The sequence below is a fragment of the Hylaeus anthracinus genome, unplaced genomic scaffold (assembly GCF_026225885.1).
Source record: "Hylaeus anthracinus isolate JK02 unplaced genomic scaffold, UHH_iyHylAnth1.0_haploid 11994, whole genome shotgun sequence".
Taxonomy (NCBI): domain Eukaryota; kingdom Metazoa; phylum Arthropoda; class Insecta; order Hymenoptera; family Colletidae; genus Hylaeus; species Hylaeus anthracinus.
The window spans coordinates 6,042,567-6,064,454 of NW_026534341.1; the positions used below are offsets into that span (position 1 = coordinate 6,042,567).

The following is a 21,888-nucleotide window of genomic DNA, read 5'->3' on the forward strand; positions in this document are numbered from 1 at the left end:
TGGCTTACCGGATGAAAGGAGCCCCGTCGTCGTCCTCGTCGACGTCGTAGACGTCGCTGTTGTCGTCGAATGAAAGGGTTGCTACGGCAGATAGGAAGCCGGTTGTTCGAGGAGGGTGGAAAAAGGCATGAACGTGTACGACAAGGGGGGACGTAAGTGACAAGTTGAGGGATTGCCGCGCCTACGCGGCTGCATTGTACGCAATCATCCTCCGCGAACGTCCTCCCGCAACCACTGATTTTCACCGTTTTTGAATCTAGTTGCGCCCCAAACGTCCCTCGGGTAGCCACCAAATTCTCCCTTTTCATTCCCACTGGGAAGCAGCTGTCGTATTTCATGGAAATTTTCTTGACCATAACTTTCTACAAATTAAAATAAAATTTTGTTTAAATATAAATTAGGTACTCGAGCCATTTCGACGCATATATATGCTTGCCTCGAAGAAAATGATGCCTCGTAGAAAGGTATGATCACGATTACAGCCGTCGGGGTGCTCACCTACCAGTGGAGAGTATTTCAGAGGGCGAATTTTACTAAATTAAACTAAAATTAAATTTCTCATAATAACGTTGCGAGAGTATTCTATAAGGATTGGATTCTCAAGTTTCTTCTGTGATACAAATTTATCGATGGTGGTCCACCCCTATCGTGTGGCCCAATCCTGCAATTAATTTTTCAATCAAAGGTGCCGGATAGACTACCGCCTGGTTAATCGTGGCCCATTAATTTCCCAAAACATAAGCCAGCACCGACGGTCGCGGATGTTCGTTTCTTCGGGAACGGTCTGTTCGACGCGATCTGAACCCGGTCAATAATTCGCCGGTTTTCGCGGCTCGTTTTCGAAAACGACGGAGCATTCGATTATGGGAGGCTTGTAGCGGTGGTCCCTTTCGGGGAATTGCGGTGGCTGACAGTGCACCCGAACCGCCCCCGCCCCACTGATCACAGCTCCACGGGGTAAAACAATGACGAATGCGTTCTCGCCGCCGCGACACGTTCATCCCCGTTGCACTTCAGGCCTGTCGATAGAGCCACCAACGCCCTGATGCAATTTTTGGACTCCGCTCCAACTCAGGAATCGAATAAAATATGACTCCATACAAATTTCTATCCAATTACTAGTTAAATGTAAACATCGACCAACACAAAAGAGACCATTACGATGTATTTAATAAATCATTATTTTTCAGAAAGAAAGCAAACATATTTTCACCTCTGGTTCCACGCGGCGTCGGCCCTGGTCACGTGCTCGCGGTATCGAGGGCAAAACGTGGCGGGGGTGGATGTGCGCGCTTGGAACATGGACGCGCGCCGAGACACCCGGAAATGCGGGCTAACACGGGCCCTGGTAACGCTCGAGATCGAGTTGCGGTGTTATCGAGACGGTTTCCTGTCGTTGTTGTACATACACGGGGGCGGGTTTCGAGCACGACGCGTCTAGACAAAACGGCCAGATACACTCGTCGCGAGGAACTTCACGCGCGAACAATCTGTCTATCGTTTATCTTCCCGACCACCGACGATGCCAACTTTTCTACCGTTCTGGATGCTCGAGCCACCGCACGGAACGCGCCGAAAAACCTCCATCTGGCCGCGAAAAACTTCCACGCAATTTGTTTAACCACTTAACGCCTCGACCAGATTGCAGACACTGTTCAAAAGTTTCGAGTATTCCCGGCTCTTTGGGGACATTAAGCGATTTAGTCTTTCTTACAGCGCTCTATACATTTGCGTAATCTCAAGCACTACTTATTGTTTTTATTTACTCCTTTCGCAATTTCTTATAACGAACCTTGGTTTGATTACATTTTGTACAATATCAGTAGAAATTCATTACAATTCTAAACATCCGTGTTTCTTCAACTAAAGTTACATGGTCCGTCGGTTTATAAAGAGACTGGGAATATTGTTGTCATGTGCAGCGTTGGACATATTCGAGGAGCAATCTCGTATGCACGAACGGTTGCAGACGGTTAAGTAGTTCACGAATGAATTAGAAACGCGCGTGTAATTCGCGATATCGTTTAGGAATTATCGTGCCGATTTCCGGTACGTGTTCAACGCAAACTGGACTGGACATTGACGGGTCTATAGATAGAACGACAAGTCACGTAGATCGAAATGAACGTTCGTATACCAATTACTTGTCCTTTCAGCCCTAAATCCGCGTTAAGCGAACCTCGAAATCAATATAACGCGACAGCCTGTAACTCGCGCTTTAATCAACGATTAATTTAATCTAATAATTCCCCGGTCCGATAATTACGTCCTTTAATTTCTGTATAATTACGCGGACAAACATGGAATAAATGGACACTGGAAAAATACGATCGAGCGATTGAATGCAAATATCGCATAATTGTCTCTCGATATTCGCAGAACAATACATTTTCCTCTCCTCCGTGGTGAAATTTTTGTTATTGATATAATATTTCACGATGCTCGTCGGTACGCACGGTCTCGCTATCTTCCCTGAAATATTTCGATACCATTACGGTGATTAAAAAACGTGTGCGAGTTTTAAATTATAAAATATCGTAATTATTTTTCGCGAACTAAATCGAAACGTCGTTGCTCCGAGTGATTAGGAACTGGATGCGCGTAATCAATTTAATATCAGGACTGGGATAAACAGGGACCGCGCGTAAATGTATCGGTTAATGTGTCGCCCTCGTACGAAATGGTTCGAGGGACGAGCACGAATATAGGTGACGCAAGATATCACAAATTGGCTCCAATTGCAATAGCTCATGGCGAGCGATACAAAGGATAGAAAGAGAGTGCCCTTCTTCGGTCGATTGCTTTTCCTTTCTTTTCACGCCTCGCTTAATTTACGACTTCGCTATGCACGTTTCTTTCTTTTATTTCTCCGCGACAGCAAGTATCGATTGCTCTGTCGTATAAATAACGCAGAACTATAAAACGAAACAGACTCCGAATGCGAGTAAAGTGTCGTCATAGGGAGCAGTGCTTCGCAACAAGTCAAGTGCGACATAATAACTAGGGAAAAAACTTTACTCTTTTCTCGAAACGACTCGAAAATTACTGTATGCTGTTACTACTGTAGCGTGCTATTATGAGAATCTGCAGAAATGCCGCACTTTTAACAAATGAATTAAATATGTATACCAGGGACTAGATACTACCCCCAAAAATATTCAAATATCAACACTGCAGCTTGACAGATTCTTCCTCGACTTCGTGGCGTCTTTTTGTTTGGTTCGCGAATTAACCCGACGAAGGTAGAGACGTCTATGAAATCAGCCGCTATTCGAGTATGTCTCGAGGAGTTCACTGTAACGCCACCACCGACAGCAGCATGGCACCGCGTTCAATAAGGGCGAGGAAACGGCGTTTTCGCGAGCCGCGTATTCCGGCGGGTTCCCCGGAGAAGAATGAAGGCGGTGGGCGATGGGGGTGGAAAAAGTCGTTCGAAATTCCGCGCCATATGCTCAATGGCTCCTCCAGACTGCCCTTTCCCGGCCGCCACCACCCCCCCGGAGGAACAGTCTCGGTGCCTCACCGCAGCCAACGGAGAAATTCAAATTTACGCACCGACTGCCCCGGGTGTGTTTTTCGAACTTATGAAAAATGAGTCTAGCCGAGGGTCCAGACTAACCTCCCCAACCCCCTAGCCACCCCCACGCCCGGGGCTTTACCTTCTTCGACTTCCACGCCTTCTCCCTATTCCCTATCATTTTAATTTCCACTCTTCCCGAGACCTCCGAGCCTCGACCAGCAAACGGGATCGCTAATAGTCCCCGAATACCAGTAATTAAAGAAATTCTGACTGACAGCGCCCTGGTTAAAGAGCGAAACTTTTCACATTAATTCGATGGAAGGATTGTCCGTTACGCCAACGAATTCATCTCTCCGCGGCTCCTATTAACGCGGAATAACGTGGAAATTATTTAAATGGCGGAAAAGTAGATGCAAGCCATCGCATTCGCGTTAAAAATTATTTCATTTTTAATTCCGCTTTTGTTCTCGCTGGCCAGATTGAATTCACCCGATCGAGCGTGGATCGTTAGTCCTGTTCGAAGTTTTCAGGCCTCCCTTCCTTTTTTCACTTTAAAGCTTACGTCTTTAATCATCGTGCCGCTACAAATCCTCATCCTCTGCTTTTTGTCCGAGTTGAAGGGTTGCTCGATCATCCGGCGGAAGCAAACAACGTTGTTAACCTACTGGCGAGCTTCCGGAATCAAGGCAGCCGTATGTAAACGGAGAACGTAGAAACACCGAGCGCGCGAGAGAGAGGGCCTCCTCTTTTCCTCCATTACCATATCTTTCACGTATCTCGTCTCATTTTTCTTCCGTTATTGCGGCTGGTCCTTTAACTCGGTTCATTTTTCACTCATCCGTTACGTTGGCCGCGGTCTGATACGAGACGCTGCTTGAAATTCGGTCAATTTCGCTCTCCGCTGCAAATTCTGCGAAATTTCCCGGAGATATTCACTTCTGGATGAAACTTCGCCTGGGTGCTCGTATGGTCTAGGATTACGCTGTTAGTCGTATCTTTTTCGTGACGCATCAGGGTTGCGACCAAAGATTTTGAACCTAATCAATTCTAACTTCTAATTCGTGACAATTCCTTCGAATACTCTCTCAACGTCATTTAAACGAAACTATTTTATTTTTATCATAATTATATTTTTTATGTTTCCATTTTTAGTACCCTCGCGTTAGGTGCATGTCGCGAGGTTAACGACGGGCTCGCGCGGCCAGTCGTATTTCTTTTTTTTTTTGTAGTATATGGGGCGTGTAATGTAGAAAGGAAATGGTTTTCAATCTCGAAGAAATGAAAATAAAGGCCGAACGTAACGGTGTATTTTTAGATGAACATTTCTCCATTTACAACGTCGCCGACCAACGAACCGAGATAATCGAAGTTCCTCCGCGACGTTACGGAAATCAAGATGGCCGACCGAGACGAGGAGCAGGCCCCTCGGCTCACGTTTTCACGAGCGTTTTTTGCGAGCCCCTGCGACCGCACAGCAATGAATTATAGCGCATAACCTCGAGAGACACGGAGGCACGGTGCATATAACCTATATTTCAAGTTCTTACCGCGAAACGTGCACCGGTACAGTTCACGTCGCAGTAACTCGATCCAGCCTGACCTGAACTAACGCTCCGCAGACCAGCATAGGGCTACCGGTATCTTCCTTTGGCCCACCCTCCCCCTTCCTCCGTACCGGATCGCATTTTATGCGTTTTTCGCATTTCTCGCGCTCTGTTTACCCTAAAACCAGCTACCGTCAATGTAAACGTGTCGACGCGATGAAAATTGACGGTTCAAGTTTAGAATTCGCCTCCTTACGCTTCGATGGTGCAATTCTTTCTGGTTGGTTTCGAAGAAAGTAAGAAATCTCATGCCCCGGATACGTCACGGTAAAAAAATGACCGTGTAACAATTGCTCGTGAATCCGATGATATTTTATGTTCGTTCAAATCTAACCTCGAGGCCCCCGCCACCTCAAAGTCGACGAAAACTACATCCATGTACTCGGATTAGTGGACTCAGCTTGAACGTGGCTACTCATTTCGCCCGTTTCAAAGGTATTTCTTTCATCTCTGCCGGAAGAAAACGTTTAAAGTGGCGTCTTTGAAGTCTCCTCTCGCCGTTTCCCGGAACTCCGCGAATATTTATTTACCGTGTTCGATTGGACGCAAACCCAGCCACGAAACGGCGCGATGTTCCGCCCGTCGCTCGGCCGAATTCAATAGGAGGGTTCCCAACAAATTACACGGCTCGTCCCTTTTTCGTCCGTTTCTCTACGGCAAAGAATTCTTGTTGCCCGGGCAAAATTGTAACTGCGACGGGGGCGGGCGACATTACTGGAGATTATTCGCCTCTTTTCCCCCTGCTCATTGTTTCCTCTTGCGTAGCCCGGGTCGAATAAAGGAAAGGTCAAGTGTCCTTGGCCAGGGAGGATAATGCCAGGATAGACACTCGGGCTGGCCCGCTCGTTTACCATCGTTTCGAGCCTTAACGAGGCTAATCGCGGACTTGGGTACGAGCCCCGAGATCCTGGAGCCCGTCTGCACGCTTTGAATACCTTCACGCGCCTCGAGTTTGCGTTTACTGCTCCTCTCGGAGTCCTTGCTCTCGCGTATTTATCATCTCCCCTGTCTTCTTTCCCCGGCACCCTATCGTCCGACATGATCTTTCCACGAATAAGGAACACGTGATCCGACTGTAATGTCCAAGGATAACTTGCGAAGATCCTAAGGATTCTACATAGCCCGGAGTGGACGTATTAACCACAGCAAACTGTATTGGGAAAATAGAACAATAGATTATCCAGGTCACTCCATTAGTAGCGTAGAGTAGTCGGCTGGCAAGTAGAATACCATATCGGTGAATTCTGCTGTCAACTGGGGTATTTCTACTAAAAAATAAGATCAGTTTTGAAAGGCACTGTCAGTCGCTACGGAGCCGACGTTGTATTCAGCCTTCGGTGGCAAGATAATTAGCAGGAAGGCAGTATTTCCTACGAGCGTATTAAAGCACGGAATAATCTCGAGAGTCCAATGAGCTCCGTTCCGGCAGGAGGCCCCTATCTTTATCGACGTGTCGTAAATGTAAAACCGCGGGGAGCACGCGACTCAGTCGCGCGGATCGAAATTGGGGGATGCGTCCGTGTGAGGACGCGAGGCGCATACGCGGGCTGCATACGACCGCGAAATTACAAACTCCCCCTCTTGTATAACTCGCGTAATTGCCGGCGCAACGTTGCCCCCGCCAAAGTAATTCGATTCTTTTTTCATTATTCAAATTTCTGGTATATTTCGGTTCGATCGTGGTGGGAAAGGGCAAAAAAAAATATCGGCCCGAATATCTGTCCGTACCGCGAACCGATCATCGCGGGCAATTTTTTATTCGTGCGATCCTCGCACCTTTTTTTTTCGAGCCCCCTCCCGATATCGCGAACTGCCACTCGTCCATTCCGCCCCGCTCGATTGGTCCCTCGTACGCGATTGACAGGCCTGAACCGTTCACGCTTCTTGCTTTCGAATATTTTCAATCAATTGTAAATTTTCATACGCGGACTGAAAGTTTAATATTAATATTCATCGTCGGTGGTGACAGATTTTATCTTTCATCGCGTGTTAAACGAAGAAAATAGAGCGTAGCAAGATCGGGATCCTGGACGATTCGTAGCTCGGAACTGAATTTGTTTCACGGAGAATTGGCCGGATAGAAATCAGTTTGACGGGGAACACCCGTTGCATGGACCGTGCACGAGCTCACGTAGAACCGGTACGTGCTCTCGTTGTCTCGATTAAATTGACGGGGGGAGGGGGTGGGGGTGCTTACACGATTTAGTAGGGGCGCACTATTGATTATTACAGCATTACAAAAATAAGGAAGGGGGCGTGTGCTCGGCTCGATAGACCTGTCGCTTTTTATAAACTGTCGTGGCTGATGGCTGGAAAACAAACGAGGAAAACCCGACGGCGGCAACGAGAGCGAATCGAATTAATGCCCCAAGCTGCCGTTTTAAACAGCGAGCCCTGCGGTTTCCCAAGCTTGCTTTAATAACCAGAGAATCGTAAATTTTCGAAACCGGCGTCGGAGGCTCGCCCAACCCCTCACCTTTCATCCCCACTATCCGGGCGTCGCGACGTATTAAAACCAGCCAAGAAGTTAAACGCGAGTTTTTATTCTCTTACGCAAAGAACAGTGCCTCGACGTTGAAAAAAGCCGGGTGGTTTCTGCCTGATTATTTCGCCGATAATTGCTGAACGATCCCCCTCCGCCATCCCCTGCGTGAATTTCATCCCCGGTCTCCCGACTCCTAGCGGGAAGTATTGTATCGGGCCAAATTATTTCGCGACTTATCGCATTGGAGGATTTCTATACGTTTCGACTTTGTTATTTCAGTTTCCTTCGGCAATAAAAAAGATTCGACGAAAATGCGACAATTACAGATACACGGGAATGCAAGAACTTGAAACTGATTTTATCTAAAATGTTGTTAAACAATTCTAATAAATGCTTGAACGGTCTCAAAGTAATAAAACAACGCGGAAAGAGTTCCCGCGCGAACTATGAAAAACCGATAGTTCGACAACTCTCGACTATCAGTGTTTGAAGTGTTGCTTATCAGTACCTCTAAACTGTCGAAATAGTTTCTAGTCTGTTAAAACTCCCCGACGAATCGATAACTGGGCTACGCGACATTTCGTATGTAGGGCGGATACGATATCGAAAATGCTGTCAAAATCGGGGCACAACGGGAACAAAAATTGAGACATGGGAATGGAGAAACTGATTACTTCGGTGATTTTCGAACCTTTACAAAGGTGTTACCGCGACGGAGAGCCAGAATTTTCAAAACGGATAGACGAAACATATTTCCGTTTTATGTTGTACCAAAAGAATTGCCCCTGGATTAAACGATAACAATAAATATTCTAGACATTTTCAGGCATTAGTTTCTCCAGTGAATTATAAATTTTCTCCGCATTCGTACGTTTAATGTTTTTCAATTTAACGTGCACCGCGTGTTGTCTCCACTTATAAATTTAAATGGGACACTTTGTGTACGCGTATACGTCACATAGATTTCGCGTGTAGCTACGTTACGTTCTATAATCCGAGTATCTAGACAGGCGGCCATGTTCCTGGCAACGAACGGAAGCAGCCAGCGTGTAGATGATTTAAAAATATAATATATTCAACGGTTGACCGCCGTTGCGCCGCTTAACTAGCCAACCGTACTAGACTTTGAAGCTCTCTTTACCTCTCTCTCTCTCTCTCTCTCTCGCTTCCCTATTTTTCTCTGTCACCGGTGCCCCTATGTGTTTTTCTTTTCGTATATTCCCGTATTTTATTTTTCCTCCAGCGACATCGTCGTAATTGGTGTTTAACTTCGCCTTAACCCCTTCGGACCTCGTGCACATTGCAATTTACATATAATTTATCGAGTCAACAAAGCCATACGTTCTACTTTTACTATGGCCTCCCGCGCTTTGTGCATTCGAAACGAAATGCTGGATAGCTCGACTCATCTGTTAACAATATTTATGTAAATTGCGCGACATCTCATAGTCAAAGTTTTGTATCCATAGATCGAAAATTGAAGTTCACCGATACTTGACGAGTAAACCATATGACTTCGCTTCGGGTTTCTTCGTGCCCGCGTTGTTTTTCAAACGTCAAACGGCGGTTTAGCACAATTCGCGACCTACACATTCATTTCATAATTGGTTCACTAGTAACGCGCAACGCAATAGGGAAAAAAGTGAGCTGAAATAATGAACAGCGTACAATAGACTGTAACGATGCCTCCGGGTCATTCCACCATGAAAATCAATCTGCAGAATAGGGATGGTGCCACGATGTTTCGAGGTCTATATTTTCAAAATAATTGCGAAAACAGAAAAGTGATGACTTAAACTCCCCCTGTTTTCCCATGGACTGCGACCTGTTTCAATCTAAACGAAATCCATTCATCGTAGCAGGCGAAATAATAAGAAATAGAGCTATGGTAGCAAGGGTAATGATCACTCAATCGAATAAACGTGGCGTTACAGTGTTTCCATTCGTGACTTACGTTTCTAATAAAATTCCGCTCAGAGTCGCGGAGGTAAGGGTTTCCCTCGTATATTGGCCAATTGCTCGTCGACCTGTAAATTTGAAAAAGTCACGAAGAAAGCGGAGGCCGAGGTTTTCGCCTGAAAAATGGCAACTCCCGCGAACACGCGAAAGTTCGATCGCGTTTCGTGTCGCTGCTCGTCAAGAGGCGAGCTCGAACCACGATGAAGCGATATCGTTGACGGTTACACCGGGTACCCGTGACTTTCGATGACTATTAGGATTTTGTCGCGTCGCGTACCGCTCGTTCGCATTATAAATAACGCGCTCACGGGGTAGGAAGTTGCGGACAACCTCGGTTGTCCTAATCTCCAACCGACAAGCTGGAAACATTGTCGAACGGCACGCAGTTTCGAAGGGATCGAATTATTCTAGCATGATTTTGGCTGTTGCGGTGATTTCGTGATTTATGGCAAACGAAGTCTGCACTCGAACATTGTCACGGTGCTCCGTTCCGATGAGCAACTTCGGTATTCGATTTTCCGGCGGGCCTATCATCCTGCCTATTGTTTGGAAATGTATACCCACGGCGCGGTAGTCACCGTTTGCAAATAGATTCCAGTGTGCGTAATAGTTTTAAAACTGCGTCCTTCGATACGAGGTTTTTTGACAAATTAGAATTCAATACAACAGAGATACAAAGATACAAAGATTCCCAAATAATAAATATAATAATCTGGAAAAGACGAAAACGTGAATTTCATATTCAGTAAAAAGCCACCATTTCGGTTGGAGTCTAAAAACTTTTGGGGTAGACGGTGTGCGGGGCTGCGGATAATGACGCAAGAAACAAGCAATTTATAATGGTATCGCGATGCATATCATCGCGACGTGCATACATGCATGCCAGTGCACGCATGTAGCCGCGTCACAGCGATTTTTTACATCAGCGTGCGGTGCCATAAATCAATTAAACAAAAAACCGCGCGGGTCTGCGAACGACAAATTCAGCTGCGACTCGGTCGAGCCACCTGGAGCGAATTTGATTCGGCGCACCCGACTACTGGTTGTTTGGCCCTTTCCCGTTCGTTACGCTCCGTCCTTTCTGTTAAACAAGCCTCAATTTTTTTTTTCTTCATCCGCGGGAATATTTGCACAGATTCGCGATAACGGAACGCGCGCTTAGCGGGAAGTACGAGGTTACTCGTGTCGCGTGACGGCTGGCCACAATTGGGTAATACGTGTAGTTAATATACAGGGTATTCCTTTCGATACCACCGCTTGAAACGTTGCTTCGAACCACACCCCCAAAAAACCGTATACTGTATCCGAATTGTTCATTTCATGTTTGCAAAGTAATAACTTTCAACATGGACGACACATCGACTAAATTGACCCGTTTCGAATTGGTCCGAAAGTCGTGCAAATTAAATTTGAATGAAATATAGTGTACACTGCTATTCGGTTATCGGAGAACCAAACGAAAATTAACCCTTTCCACTCGAGGCCGTTTTTTCTTTCTATCGCCACGAATGCTAAGCTTCGATTGACTTCGAAGATTAGATCTCTAATTTGAGATTTGAAGAACAGGTCACCTTTACCTCATCGACAATCATTTTATTGATACTTCGAGTTCCAAAGAAATAAAATCTAAAGAAACATTGCTGGTAGATTTGCTGCGTGAAACCTAGTGATGACTGAGAGTCACCTCTCGAGTGCAAAGGGTTGAGTCGCTTTCGAACCCTCGAATCATTGGCGAGAGACGAATACGTTGCGGAAGCGAGTATCTGGTCATCGTTCGGGTTTGTTTGCTCTTTTTTCCAAGGTTTGGCGATGACGTTACGCGACGCGAGGTTCCGTGTCCTCGGAGGAAACGAAAACAACGTGTCGCTGTAGCAAAGCTTAATTGCTCAGGGATTCGAGCTCGTTAGACCCAGTGCCCTGGGTACTCTTACGTTCTTCCTTACGGTCATTCCGTCGTCCGCTCCCGATTTACGTAATACACCCGACGACTCTTTAAAAGATTTCTGCTTTTTCGAACAGCGAATCCCTTGTCCTTCCTCTACTTTAAAAGAAGGTGAAAGAGTCAGGGGATTGTTGAAACAGGACACAGATCTGAATTTCTCATTTATTACGACTGCTGTGCAAACTGACACGGTTTTCCTCCGCGAGGGTAATTAACACTTTACATACCAGCTAGGTACGAATGCAAAGTAACAAGGGGAGTGTGGGTGTTCGTACAATTCTGTAACTCTTGAATGAAACTTGAAGGGAGTATGTTATCGTAAATAACACAACATAGGAGAGATAAAATTTTCTATGGCGTCATCTGTAGATTTCTGTGGCAACTCGTGTGATTACAACGTACCGCCATCTAGACGTCGCGTCGTAGTGGCAAGTTATATGTAGTAGTAGCATGAACACTATTTTTCATCCATTTCCCCAAACTGTGCATTATAATCGACGCGTAGCTTTCTAGCTAAGTCTGCCAACGACTTTTTCCTTCTCTCCCAAGGCGTATACTTTTTTCCACGGGTCAGAACTTGGCGTTTCCGTCCCTCTATTAATCGTCTGTCCACCCTTGCCCACGGTTCAAATTGTTTCGCCTTATTCTTCATTAAGGGGCATTTTTTATCGAGGAGGGCCACGAGGCGAACCGAGCGCGCTCTCGAAGAACATTACGCTACCCAAGGGATTCATTTCTCTCCCGGTTCCATTCCACTCACTCACGATCAATTCCAGACTTTGCTTCTTACCCTCCTGTAACTTCGAATTGGCCGGATTCGTGCTCGTTATAACCGATGTCGTGAGTGCACTTACAACCGCCGCCGCTTACAATCGTTTCACTCATCCAGTTGATGATGATTTTGCTTCCGGACCTCTTACAACTTCGAGCCATCCCGCAGGAATTCTCGGCCCCGCCACTTATTACGCTTAGTGGATCCCTATCAATCTAACTTCAAAATGGAATCTCGGGGATTGCCAGCGCGCCTATGTACCGACCATTAGGGCCACGTGCCTCGTTGACAAAAATAAAATTGCTCGACGAATTGGGCTCGAACCGCGCGCAATCCGTTCGCGCAGAAGAAATATTCAATCGATGAATTGGAAATATAGAGATATTCGGGTTCTTTTTTCTACCACTCGAGTCCACGTGTACGGTTCGTGCTTACTTATTTTTATTTATGTATGTCTACAATGTGAATTCTCTTGAGAATGATAGACTAGAAAGAATGGAGTAACCGAACCTCCGTTAAGATCTATCTTGTCCTTGCAAAGGAACTTCTCCTCCGAAGACTTGGAAGAAAATGTAGGTCGAGGAATTTTTGCAAATTTTATACGCTTTATTAGGAGGTACTAACTAGTTATCCCTCTTAATGAATCATTCGAGAGTTTATATCTAATTCAGACCTGACATTTTGGACAGACACGATAAAATAAATCATTGATTCTCCTCGTGTCTAGCTCGTTACTCGAGTTTCGTTTGCCCTCTATCTCTGCGGTCGTCGTTTAGATTGTCGAAATTACAGCGCCGTTATCCGCGTAGCTTCGTCGCAGCGGACCGAACATCGCGTAAAACTATAAGTCGCTGGATACACGATAACGATAAAGTGGGCTGGGTGATTAAGTTAACAGTGACGTCGCCTACGTTTTACTGCCATTCGTGACGACGAATCCGCGACTAATCTCCCTTCTTCCGCGTCTGGTGAGCGGAAACGTGGAAATCAGGGTACGAGCCTCGCCATCTAGAGCAGTGATTTCATCGTAGACTCAAGGAGATTTTTAGATCTCTCGGTGTCGAGGAAGGTACCATGTATTTTTGAGGATATATTCTTCTTTGCTAGTCCTGAACCTATTAATTTCTCTAAAAAATGAGATCTGCAAACATCTGTACTAGTGTTTCTTTAACAATTACTCCTATCTTGATGATCAATTTTCCTTCGTAGACGGAATACCAATGTCCTTCTGTCATTCCATAAAACTTTGTTCGAGAGAACATTTCAAAACGGGAACAAAAAAGCAAGCGAAGAAGAGGCAAGAGGAGGTGAGCGAACTAACCAGGAAGAGGATACAAGAAAACCAACCAAGAATACTGCGTGGGGAGAAAAAAAGATGGATGGCTCGTGGATGGGCCACTTTATTGCACCGTCGGATATACACAGTATAGCTTATGGCTGCAGGCTGCAGGGAGGAGGATTGGTTCGAGAGGAGAGGTTTCCCTGGGAAAAGGAGTGATCTATCGCGTGGAACACGGATCCAGAGAGACGCCAACGGAATGAATTTTTCGTCGCTCGAAGTTTACACTGAGGGCCAAATATTTTGACCGCTCAAGGCCGTCCAGGAGTAAATCTCGCTATATAAGTTAGCTGCTCCTGTACTCTGCTTCTCGGTCTCTTCATTTCCTGTCCGTCTCACACCGTTTACTGTTTTCGAGCAGTGGTGTGCAATCTTTTCTGCCGATGGGTTGAAATAAAAATAAAATAATACGCGATTGCGCTAGATCTCGATGAATGATCATGAAATTTATTTATTTATGATCGTACATCAAGTGTACGTAAACACTCGAGGAATCATGATCGGTATTAACTATCGAGTACGTACGATGCCCAAATAAAATAAGTGGGCAACCTATCACGTGATCGCCTTGCGAGTGTCCCGTTCAAAAGGGTACTTACTCTAAGCGTACTTTGGGTCCCGGAACAGGCTTAAGCTCGAGTTTTGCTCGATGGATTCAAACTACGGCACGAACTTTCCCACCGATTCTAGAACGATTATAATTTTATAATCTAACAGCTTCGTAAAATTACGTTGGGATGGGGCAACGCGTTAAACTTTGAGCTTGAAGTCGTTTTAGGCTTTGGGTTTCCATCGGTTGTGCCAAAATCCGTTTCCACGGAGCCTCGTCGAAAAGAATCTTTAATTCTTTCTTCCGAGTGTCGCAAGAATTTACCTAGTCGTCCCTGTTTCCAATGTGCATATCCGAACAAAAGCAAACTGGTGAACATAGTTCACTTGGACTTACGGTTAATCGTTCCGAGCGATGCCGATGCTGGAAAAGAAAATTGAGACGCGTGCGTTCGAGTCGAACATTTCTAGGAGGCGTGCTGCTGCGAGGGAAGGTAACGGGATCGAGAAAGAGAGAGTGAGCAACTACTGGATCAAACCGAATCCAATAACTCCCGCGGGATTACAACCCCGACCCTTGGGAACCGACCGTTCCCCGAAGATGTGGAAGCTGCGGCGAGGAGGAAACCAAGAGGAAAGAAATAGAAGAGAAGAAGGTGGGGAAGGTGTTAGGATAAGGGAAGGCGGTTCGAGATGGCGGGACCGACCAAACATTATATCGCAGCCTGGATTCGTGTCAGGTACACCGGCGTATACATTCGAGAGAAGAAGCAACCGGGGTTGTCGGTTGTTTTCTCGGTGAATTTCCGAAAATTTATTCCACGATCGGCCTAGAAGAGTAGAATCCCTGAGAAGCACACCGAAATATCATAAACGGTGATGTCCTACAGGGTACATGTTGTTACACGGAGATTGGCTTTCAGTCGAAGCAGCGTTCCTGATTTATTTTGGTCGCTGGCCACGAGTTACAGAGCCTAACTTTCAATTTATAAATAGAAATAAAGTTTAATATCAGACAATTCTATTATCCTAACGATTATATCTTCCTACTGATACCGATCAAACATTCTTCTACGGTACTGCTCTGTTTACAAAGTATTTCCAACTCCAAGTCTTCTACCCTTATTAAATATTGATTTCGTAAAGCGTCACGACGACTCTGTAAAACGGCACACACACACCCACACGCTGACCGCAAAAGATAAACAACGACACGGCGTCGTCCTTCAAAGCAGGAACCCTAGAGCAACAAAGTGCTTTTGACACGAAAATCGCATGGTCGAGGCCGCGACGGTTTCGTCTAAAAAAAAGAACGACTATTGCAGCGGTCGCGGCACGCCTCGAACCCGGCAACAAATTTAAAAAACAAAACAGAGCAAAAAACAAACGGAGAAAGAGGTGATCGGCAAACAGAGCCACGAAACCAAACCGCACGAGCCATCGTGGAAACGATGAAACAAAATATTTGTGCGGTTTCGACGATTTCCGTGACGCGCTTCACCGGCTCCCTACAAATTCAATTTCTCCAGGAAGATTCGTTTACCAACCGTTGCATAACATCGACACAGCCAGCGTACACAGAGTGACATAGCCAGGACATGTTCCTGCGCGCGCGCGCGCGCGCGCTGTTATCGGCCGAAGGAAGTAAACGTAGCCGTTCCAGCCAACGATAGGTATATGACTTCTAACTCGTTCGTGGGATTTTGACAAATCGCCGAGGCCACCGCTGCCCTCTTTCTTTTTTCCGTTTTTCCATCGTTTGAACTCTAGCGACGGGACCGAACAACGATCGATACGCTTCGTATAGATCAGAAGAGAGTGACGTTAAATTGAACCAAACTCCATATTGGGAATACAGGATATTTTTTTTATTTTCTTTGTTCGAAGCTCTACCTTAAATTGTTAAGCCACGAGTTTCTAGCTCGAATAGGAAAGCCGTGTGTCCACGGGTGAGAAACAACTTTGACTCTTTGTTGTTTTTACAAATAAAGAATCGTGTTGCGTTCGAGTCGATAGAAAATTGCGGGGAATGTGTCGGTTAATTCCATGGCTGCAGGGCTCCGATTCCCAATAAAACAGAGAAAGATTCCGTGCTCGAATCGATCGAAAATTGGAGAAGGATCGGCCAATTCCCTTTTCTCCTTTTTTCGACGTTGCTCCTTTTCCAGCCGGGTTTGCCGAGCAACAATGTTGGCGCACTAAATCCTCGTGCCGCGCCACGAGAAACTTTTCCACGAAGTTCGAGTTCTCCGGAGTTTATCGGTGGCGGAGCCAGTTTCCACCAGGCATATTTTTTCCCTCTCAGTCGGTGTTTTTCTTTCCTCGGACTCTGTCCCTCCATCGTAAACCCGATAAAATTCGAGGGTCACGCAAATCGACCGCACCTGGGGAGTCCACCACTCGGCGGGTCTCCAATTGAGTCCAATTCACGCGAACAAATTTTTTAAGTAAACATTCGTACACTTTTAAAAGCATTATCCAAAGCTGCGCAAATTTCGATAATATTCCATTTAAACAGTGAAGGGATGTGGCCTCCTTCTGCAATATTTCATAGGGCAGAACGCTTCGATGGCAACGTAGAACGGTCTGTTGATAAATCAACAGTGGCAACTGACAAGTAAGCATTCTACATTGTTGAATCTTAGCGACAGATTGCCCTGCATCACCACCAACAGACCCTTCTATCCTTCGAGGGGTGCAAATTGAAAAGAATAAAATTTCTTGGCGACCAAATCACATAAATCTCCATGCCAGAGGCAACAGAATTTTCTCTTCTATTGAAACGAGGTCGTAGACCACATCGCTGTGCATCTCGCTCAAAAAGGATGTATGTACCCGTGTATAAGGGAATTGATCGCGATACACGGTCAAGTAAATCACTGAAAGAGAAGAACAAAGAGGCGATTGTACTCACTGACTAAGGTGAGGAAGGGTATGTTGTGCTGCTGAAAGTGGGGCGTGCTGCAAGCTTCTTCCGGCCTCGAAACGGCGCTTCCGGTCTGCACCTCCACCACGTGGCCGTCCCTTCGGTAGAACGTCATGCACATAAAACCGCTCCGACTGAAAACAGAAGGCCACTGGTATAAAAAGGCGCGCGTTTCGCGTGCACTCTACTTCCCCGGGCCGACAAAACGTTTCGTCGCCGCAAACAACAGCGCTATTTACGCCAACAATGTATGTACACCGTTGTCGCGCGCGTCCGGTTTGCACCGCTTCTCAAAACACTGTATTATCGACGCTCTTTTCTCCTTTTTGTCGCGTCGACCGCGGGAAAAAAATTGCGACGACGAAAATGCACCCGCTGTAACGAAACGACCGTGTACCAAGTTAATGCTCGTGAAGCGCCGTTTACCCGGGATTCTCCTCTCCCGAAATATACTACTTTGCTCGCGTGCCGTTACTTTTTCTGCTTCTTTATTGTTTTCCTTCCAACGAGCACCGATGACACGCGAAATAAAAGTTTACCCCCTTAAATTGTGATTTCAGGTAACGCGGTACGTATTTTCGTGTTCTTGTGAGAAACTCTTGGACATTTGGAGAACTTTTCACGGATTTAAAATGGATAGAAGGAAGAAGAGGCTCAGGGTGTTAAATGCAATGTCGTAGCATAAATGCCTAGGACGATTGGCAGATTACACATCTTCCAGTCGCGAACTCTACACCTCAGGAGCGCTCAAGAAGGATTCGAAGCCGCAACAGGGGCGACCGGGGTTCGAAACACCGAGAGGAAAGCAGCGATTCAAGAGGAAACGTGAAATGAAAATCGTGTACTCACCATCCGACGGTGTAATGCGCCACCAGCATGGTCATCGTCATCGTTTGCGCGGAGTTCGATTGGTTCACGCTGTTGCACAGGATTTTCACGTCCTGATCCTCTTGGCCAGGGACGTATTGGCCGTCCAGCGGGCCACCGTTGTCGAATCTCGAGGAACTGGTGTTGGATCTGGTCACGTGCAGGGAAGCGTTCCGCGGATGGAACGTGTAAGACCTGGTCAGGTCGAGGGTGTGCCAGGTCAGTCCGCCGCCGCTGGAATGGCCGGTCAACCAATTGGGAAATCGACACTGGCCGGGTGGCGAGACTGAAAGCGCACAGGAACCAATTTATTTAACGCTGATTGAACTGCCTCGAGTCCCTCCCCCAACTGGATCCTCGAACCTCTCAGGGCCTCGTTAAGCGTGAGCGTTCCTCTGCTTTTAAAATGTATTTAGAGTATGGACTTTGTAATTCCTGATTGCCAACTTGCCCCCTGGTTTTTATTCGTATCGCACGGTTCGTTTCACCGTCGCGACGGAATATTCGAGGACTGCGCCAAAGGGACGCGTCGTCGTCGTTCTGGAACAATGGAAGGGGAAGATGGGCTTCGGATAGGTGGGTTAATTGTGTTTGACTGTCTTCGATCGCAGCGTTTGATTCGTGCGTTGAATAACCAGTAAGGTCAAGTCTGCTGGTTGAATTTGATTTCAGGATATTTAAACTCGAACGAATGTTGGCCCTCTACATTCTGTTAGAAGGGAGGGAGGTCGAGAATTAACTATCATATGTTTGAGTTATCATATTCTAGTATCCGCGTCTTACATAACCAAGAAGGTGGAGTCAAACGAACTACGATATGTTTGGACCGAAAGGATTCAGTTTGCGGTTGAAAAATTTGTTGTCAGGTAGCTCCATTGTAAAATGTGACTGCTACATCGATCGATGGACGAGGAAGAGATCAACGAAAGGGGATAAAAGAGACGAGCCGGACGTGCCAGCCTCCAAAAATTTTCGCAGTCACCTCGAACGTCCTGGCCCGTAAAGTCCTCGACGTTCCGGAACGACAGCCGATAAAACGTCGACGTAGGTATTCGATGGCGAAACAGAATCGTTCGAGTACCTCGTTGGTCCAGTCCGCCGGAACCGTCGTTTCTCTCCCTCGATTCAGAGCTTTTCGCGCGCGTTTCACTTCAGGCTCGGGGATATAAAATCCGGGCGTGAGAAGGAGCCACTTCGATAGTGTCGAGCAGTCAGGAAAGGGTTGACGGGGGAAAATGGATAACAAAGGGGGATGTGGATTCATTGGCAAAAGGAACGAGAGGAATGACCTGCAGACTGACGGACGGATAGGCCAGAAAAGCGCAAGAAGTGGTGGAAGGGAAACGAAGGCTGGGACTGGGATGGGAAGAGACAATGCCAAGAGCGTGCCTAGAATACGATCTCGATAATATCAGGAATATATTTACGATTGATCGTGGTTGTTCAGGTAGTTTCCTAATTAAATAATACTTTGCTGGTAAGAACAATTTACAACGTCTACGTTGCCAGCACTTTTGCATCCCCTATCCCCGTCCTCCATCACACGTTTTAATTTAAAAAAAAATTGATTTCCGTCCCTGTTGCTCTCCAGAGACTGTACTCGCGCTTGGACAATGGAAAAAGGTGAGAACAGCGACCGAGATAGGAGAGGGAGAAAAAGAGCGGAGAAAAAGGGGATAGCAGGATTGCAACAATGGGAGGGTAAAAGATACGATATAAAAAAAAGGAGCACAGGAGAAAAGATGAGAACGTACAGAGATGGGTGCCTAAAGAAAAAACCAAAGAAATACTAGGATAGAAAAAAGGGTGCGGGAGGGGGATAGCGCAGAAACGGAGGGCTGACGAGGTGCACGTTTGGCCAGTTTTATGGCACGTAAAAGCATTGTTGCAGCGACCTGGGAAAGAATGGAAATAATTCAGCGGCTCCATCGATAAGTCCATGGACGCGGACGAGCGAGATACAAATTCTGCGATCGTAAAAATCGTATGGCATTCCCCTTGTTTCACTTGCTGTCGTCCTTCATCCTTTTGTGGTAGCCACCCCTCCCCCCCCCATTGCTTTTTCTCTCTTCGATTTCGCGCGTACCTTTCTCCCACCATCCCCCGCGTCGCCTCGTCCGTTATATTTCCCATTCCCCGCTGCGTATTGTCAATCTGCATTTTAACGATACAGATAAAATCTGACGGAAGGCTGAATTTGTAACTCCCTCCCACCGAGAGGGTCTGCGAACGACGCGGCGCGATGCCTCGAAAAAGAGACCAATCTGTGTCGAGATTGATTTCTAATATTTATGCTCCGCGTCTGTTCCAAAAAATTCTGAGAACACTCGTACGAAATGGATCTTTCGCTCGTTTCAAATCGCAATGTCCACGCACAGACGGTTATTTATGAAAACAACAATTTCTCAGTTCCGAAGATGTACAGAAGTCCGAAAACTCTTCCTTTTAGGGAATGTTTGCGTGCATCTGCCCGTAATTAATTCCCAAAGAAGACCTTATTTTGGCGCAATTCGGCGAAAAAAAGCTCGAAGCGACGTCGCGATCTCGAAGATCCACCGAAGTAGAATTCGTTAACGAAGTTTGCCGTGGCACTGCACGCGGTAAGATACGGGCTGGCAAACTCCGGAAGAAGAGGGTGACGGTGGGGAGAGAGAAAAAAAAAAGGAGGAAACAGGAGCGCGATGCACCGGAAGGAGAAGAAAGGAAACTGTACACAGACTAGTGGAGTAGCGTGTAAATATTCCTCCTTGGCGCTCGGGACCGCCATTTTGACGCGTCCCGTTAATGACACTGCGAAAGAACGGGAGTGAATTTTTCACGCTGTGATTTCGCAGACGATAGACGTGCCCTCTCGTTTCTCTCGTTTCCTTCCTAGACCCTCTCGAGCATTCCGTAACCCCTTGACCTTATTCTTCCTCGTCTACTACTCGCTCGCCCTAATCGTGCAATTTTGAACGCCACTGCACGCGTAAATGAACGTGGACATGCGCTAACGACGGACGCGAAGCGTCCCTCCAGGTCAGGGATTATTATGACAGAGATAAATTTAGAGAGGCAGCTAGTTAGATCTGGTAGGGGATAAACCAGAGACTCGTGAAACTAAATAATAACATATGAACGTCAGGGTAGCGGTAATGCTATGTTGTCTCTGGGATAGGGGACAGAATGTAGAGATACAAGCAGCGATTGGTAGAGGCAGAATACTCGGTTGACACGTATTTGCATTTCGTAGGTAACCTCGTCGATGGAATCATCTACGATATCGATTCTTACCTACGAAGTACTCTGACTAAAATTTTGATCTATGCTTCCGAACGGCAGGTAAATTAAGAGGTCAACGAATACGAGGAGGCACGAGGCTAAGCTTCGTTGGTTTCACGGTAGCGCCGCCCCTGCCACTCGACGTCGAGAGCCCGTCAGAGGTTGAAGGATCGCGTTCGGTACACAGAAATGAACGATTAAAGAGAAGAACTCTTACCTTTCATGAGAGTCATGGTCCGAGATCCCTCCATAGGGCTGAACAGGCCGTTGCACGTGGCGTCTCCGCTCTGCGCCACCCGGTATATCTCGGCCGCACCCTCGGGCACAGGTCCGCTCTGTAAACCGACATCATGATCCACGGCTCCCATGCCCATGGCAGCTCTGTGCAGATTACCCTGCACTGTTTGGCCAGCCTTCTCGTAGACGAAGCATCGGTATCGATCTTCGTTACTCGACGCGTGTCCATGATGTAAACGGCCGACCAGGTAGCGGCTACTGCCCTCCTTCCAGGTGGCCAGGCACTCCAACTCTTCGACTGAAACGACAAGACGACCAATTGCATCGCGACACTGACAACGTACATCCGCGAAGCACCTTCATCTCGAGGATACTTTGCAGGGTTTGCACAAAATTGTTACGTTTTTTTTTTTTTTTTAGCGACGAT

The 21,888-nt window shown here is 46.6% G+C and overlaps 1 protein-coding gene across 2 annotated transcripts in view; it reads right to left on the bottom strand.

Moving 5' to 3' along the window:
* LOC128888330 (uncharacterized) overlaps positions 1–21,888 on the bottom strand; it is a 260,580-nt gene that overhangs the window by 26,665 nt on the left and 212,027 nt on the right. For both annotated transcript variants that reach the window (XM_054145069.1, XM_054145068.1), the window contains exons 7-9: positions 21,442–21,759; positions 17,946–18,249; positions 17,085–17,230 (exon numbers count right to left, since the gene is read on the bottom strand). In XM_054145069.1, the coding sequence (XP_054001044.1) occupies positions 17,085–17,230; positions 17,946–18,249; positions 21,442–21,759 (768 nt within the window). The remainder of the gene's footprint in view (positions 1–17,084; positions 17,231–17,945; positions 18,250–21,441; positions 21,760–21,888) is intronic.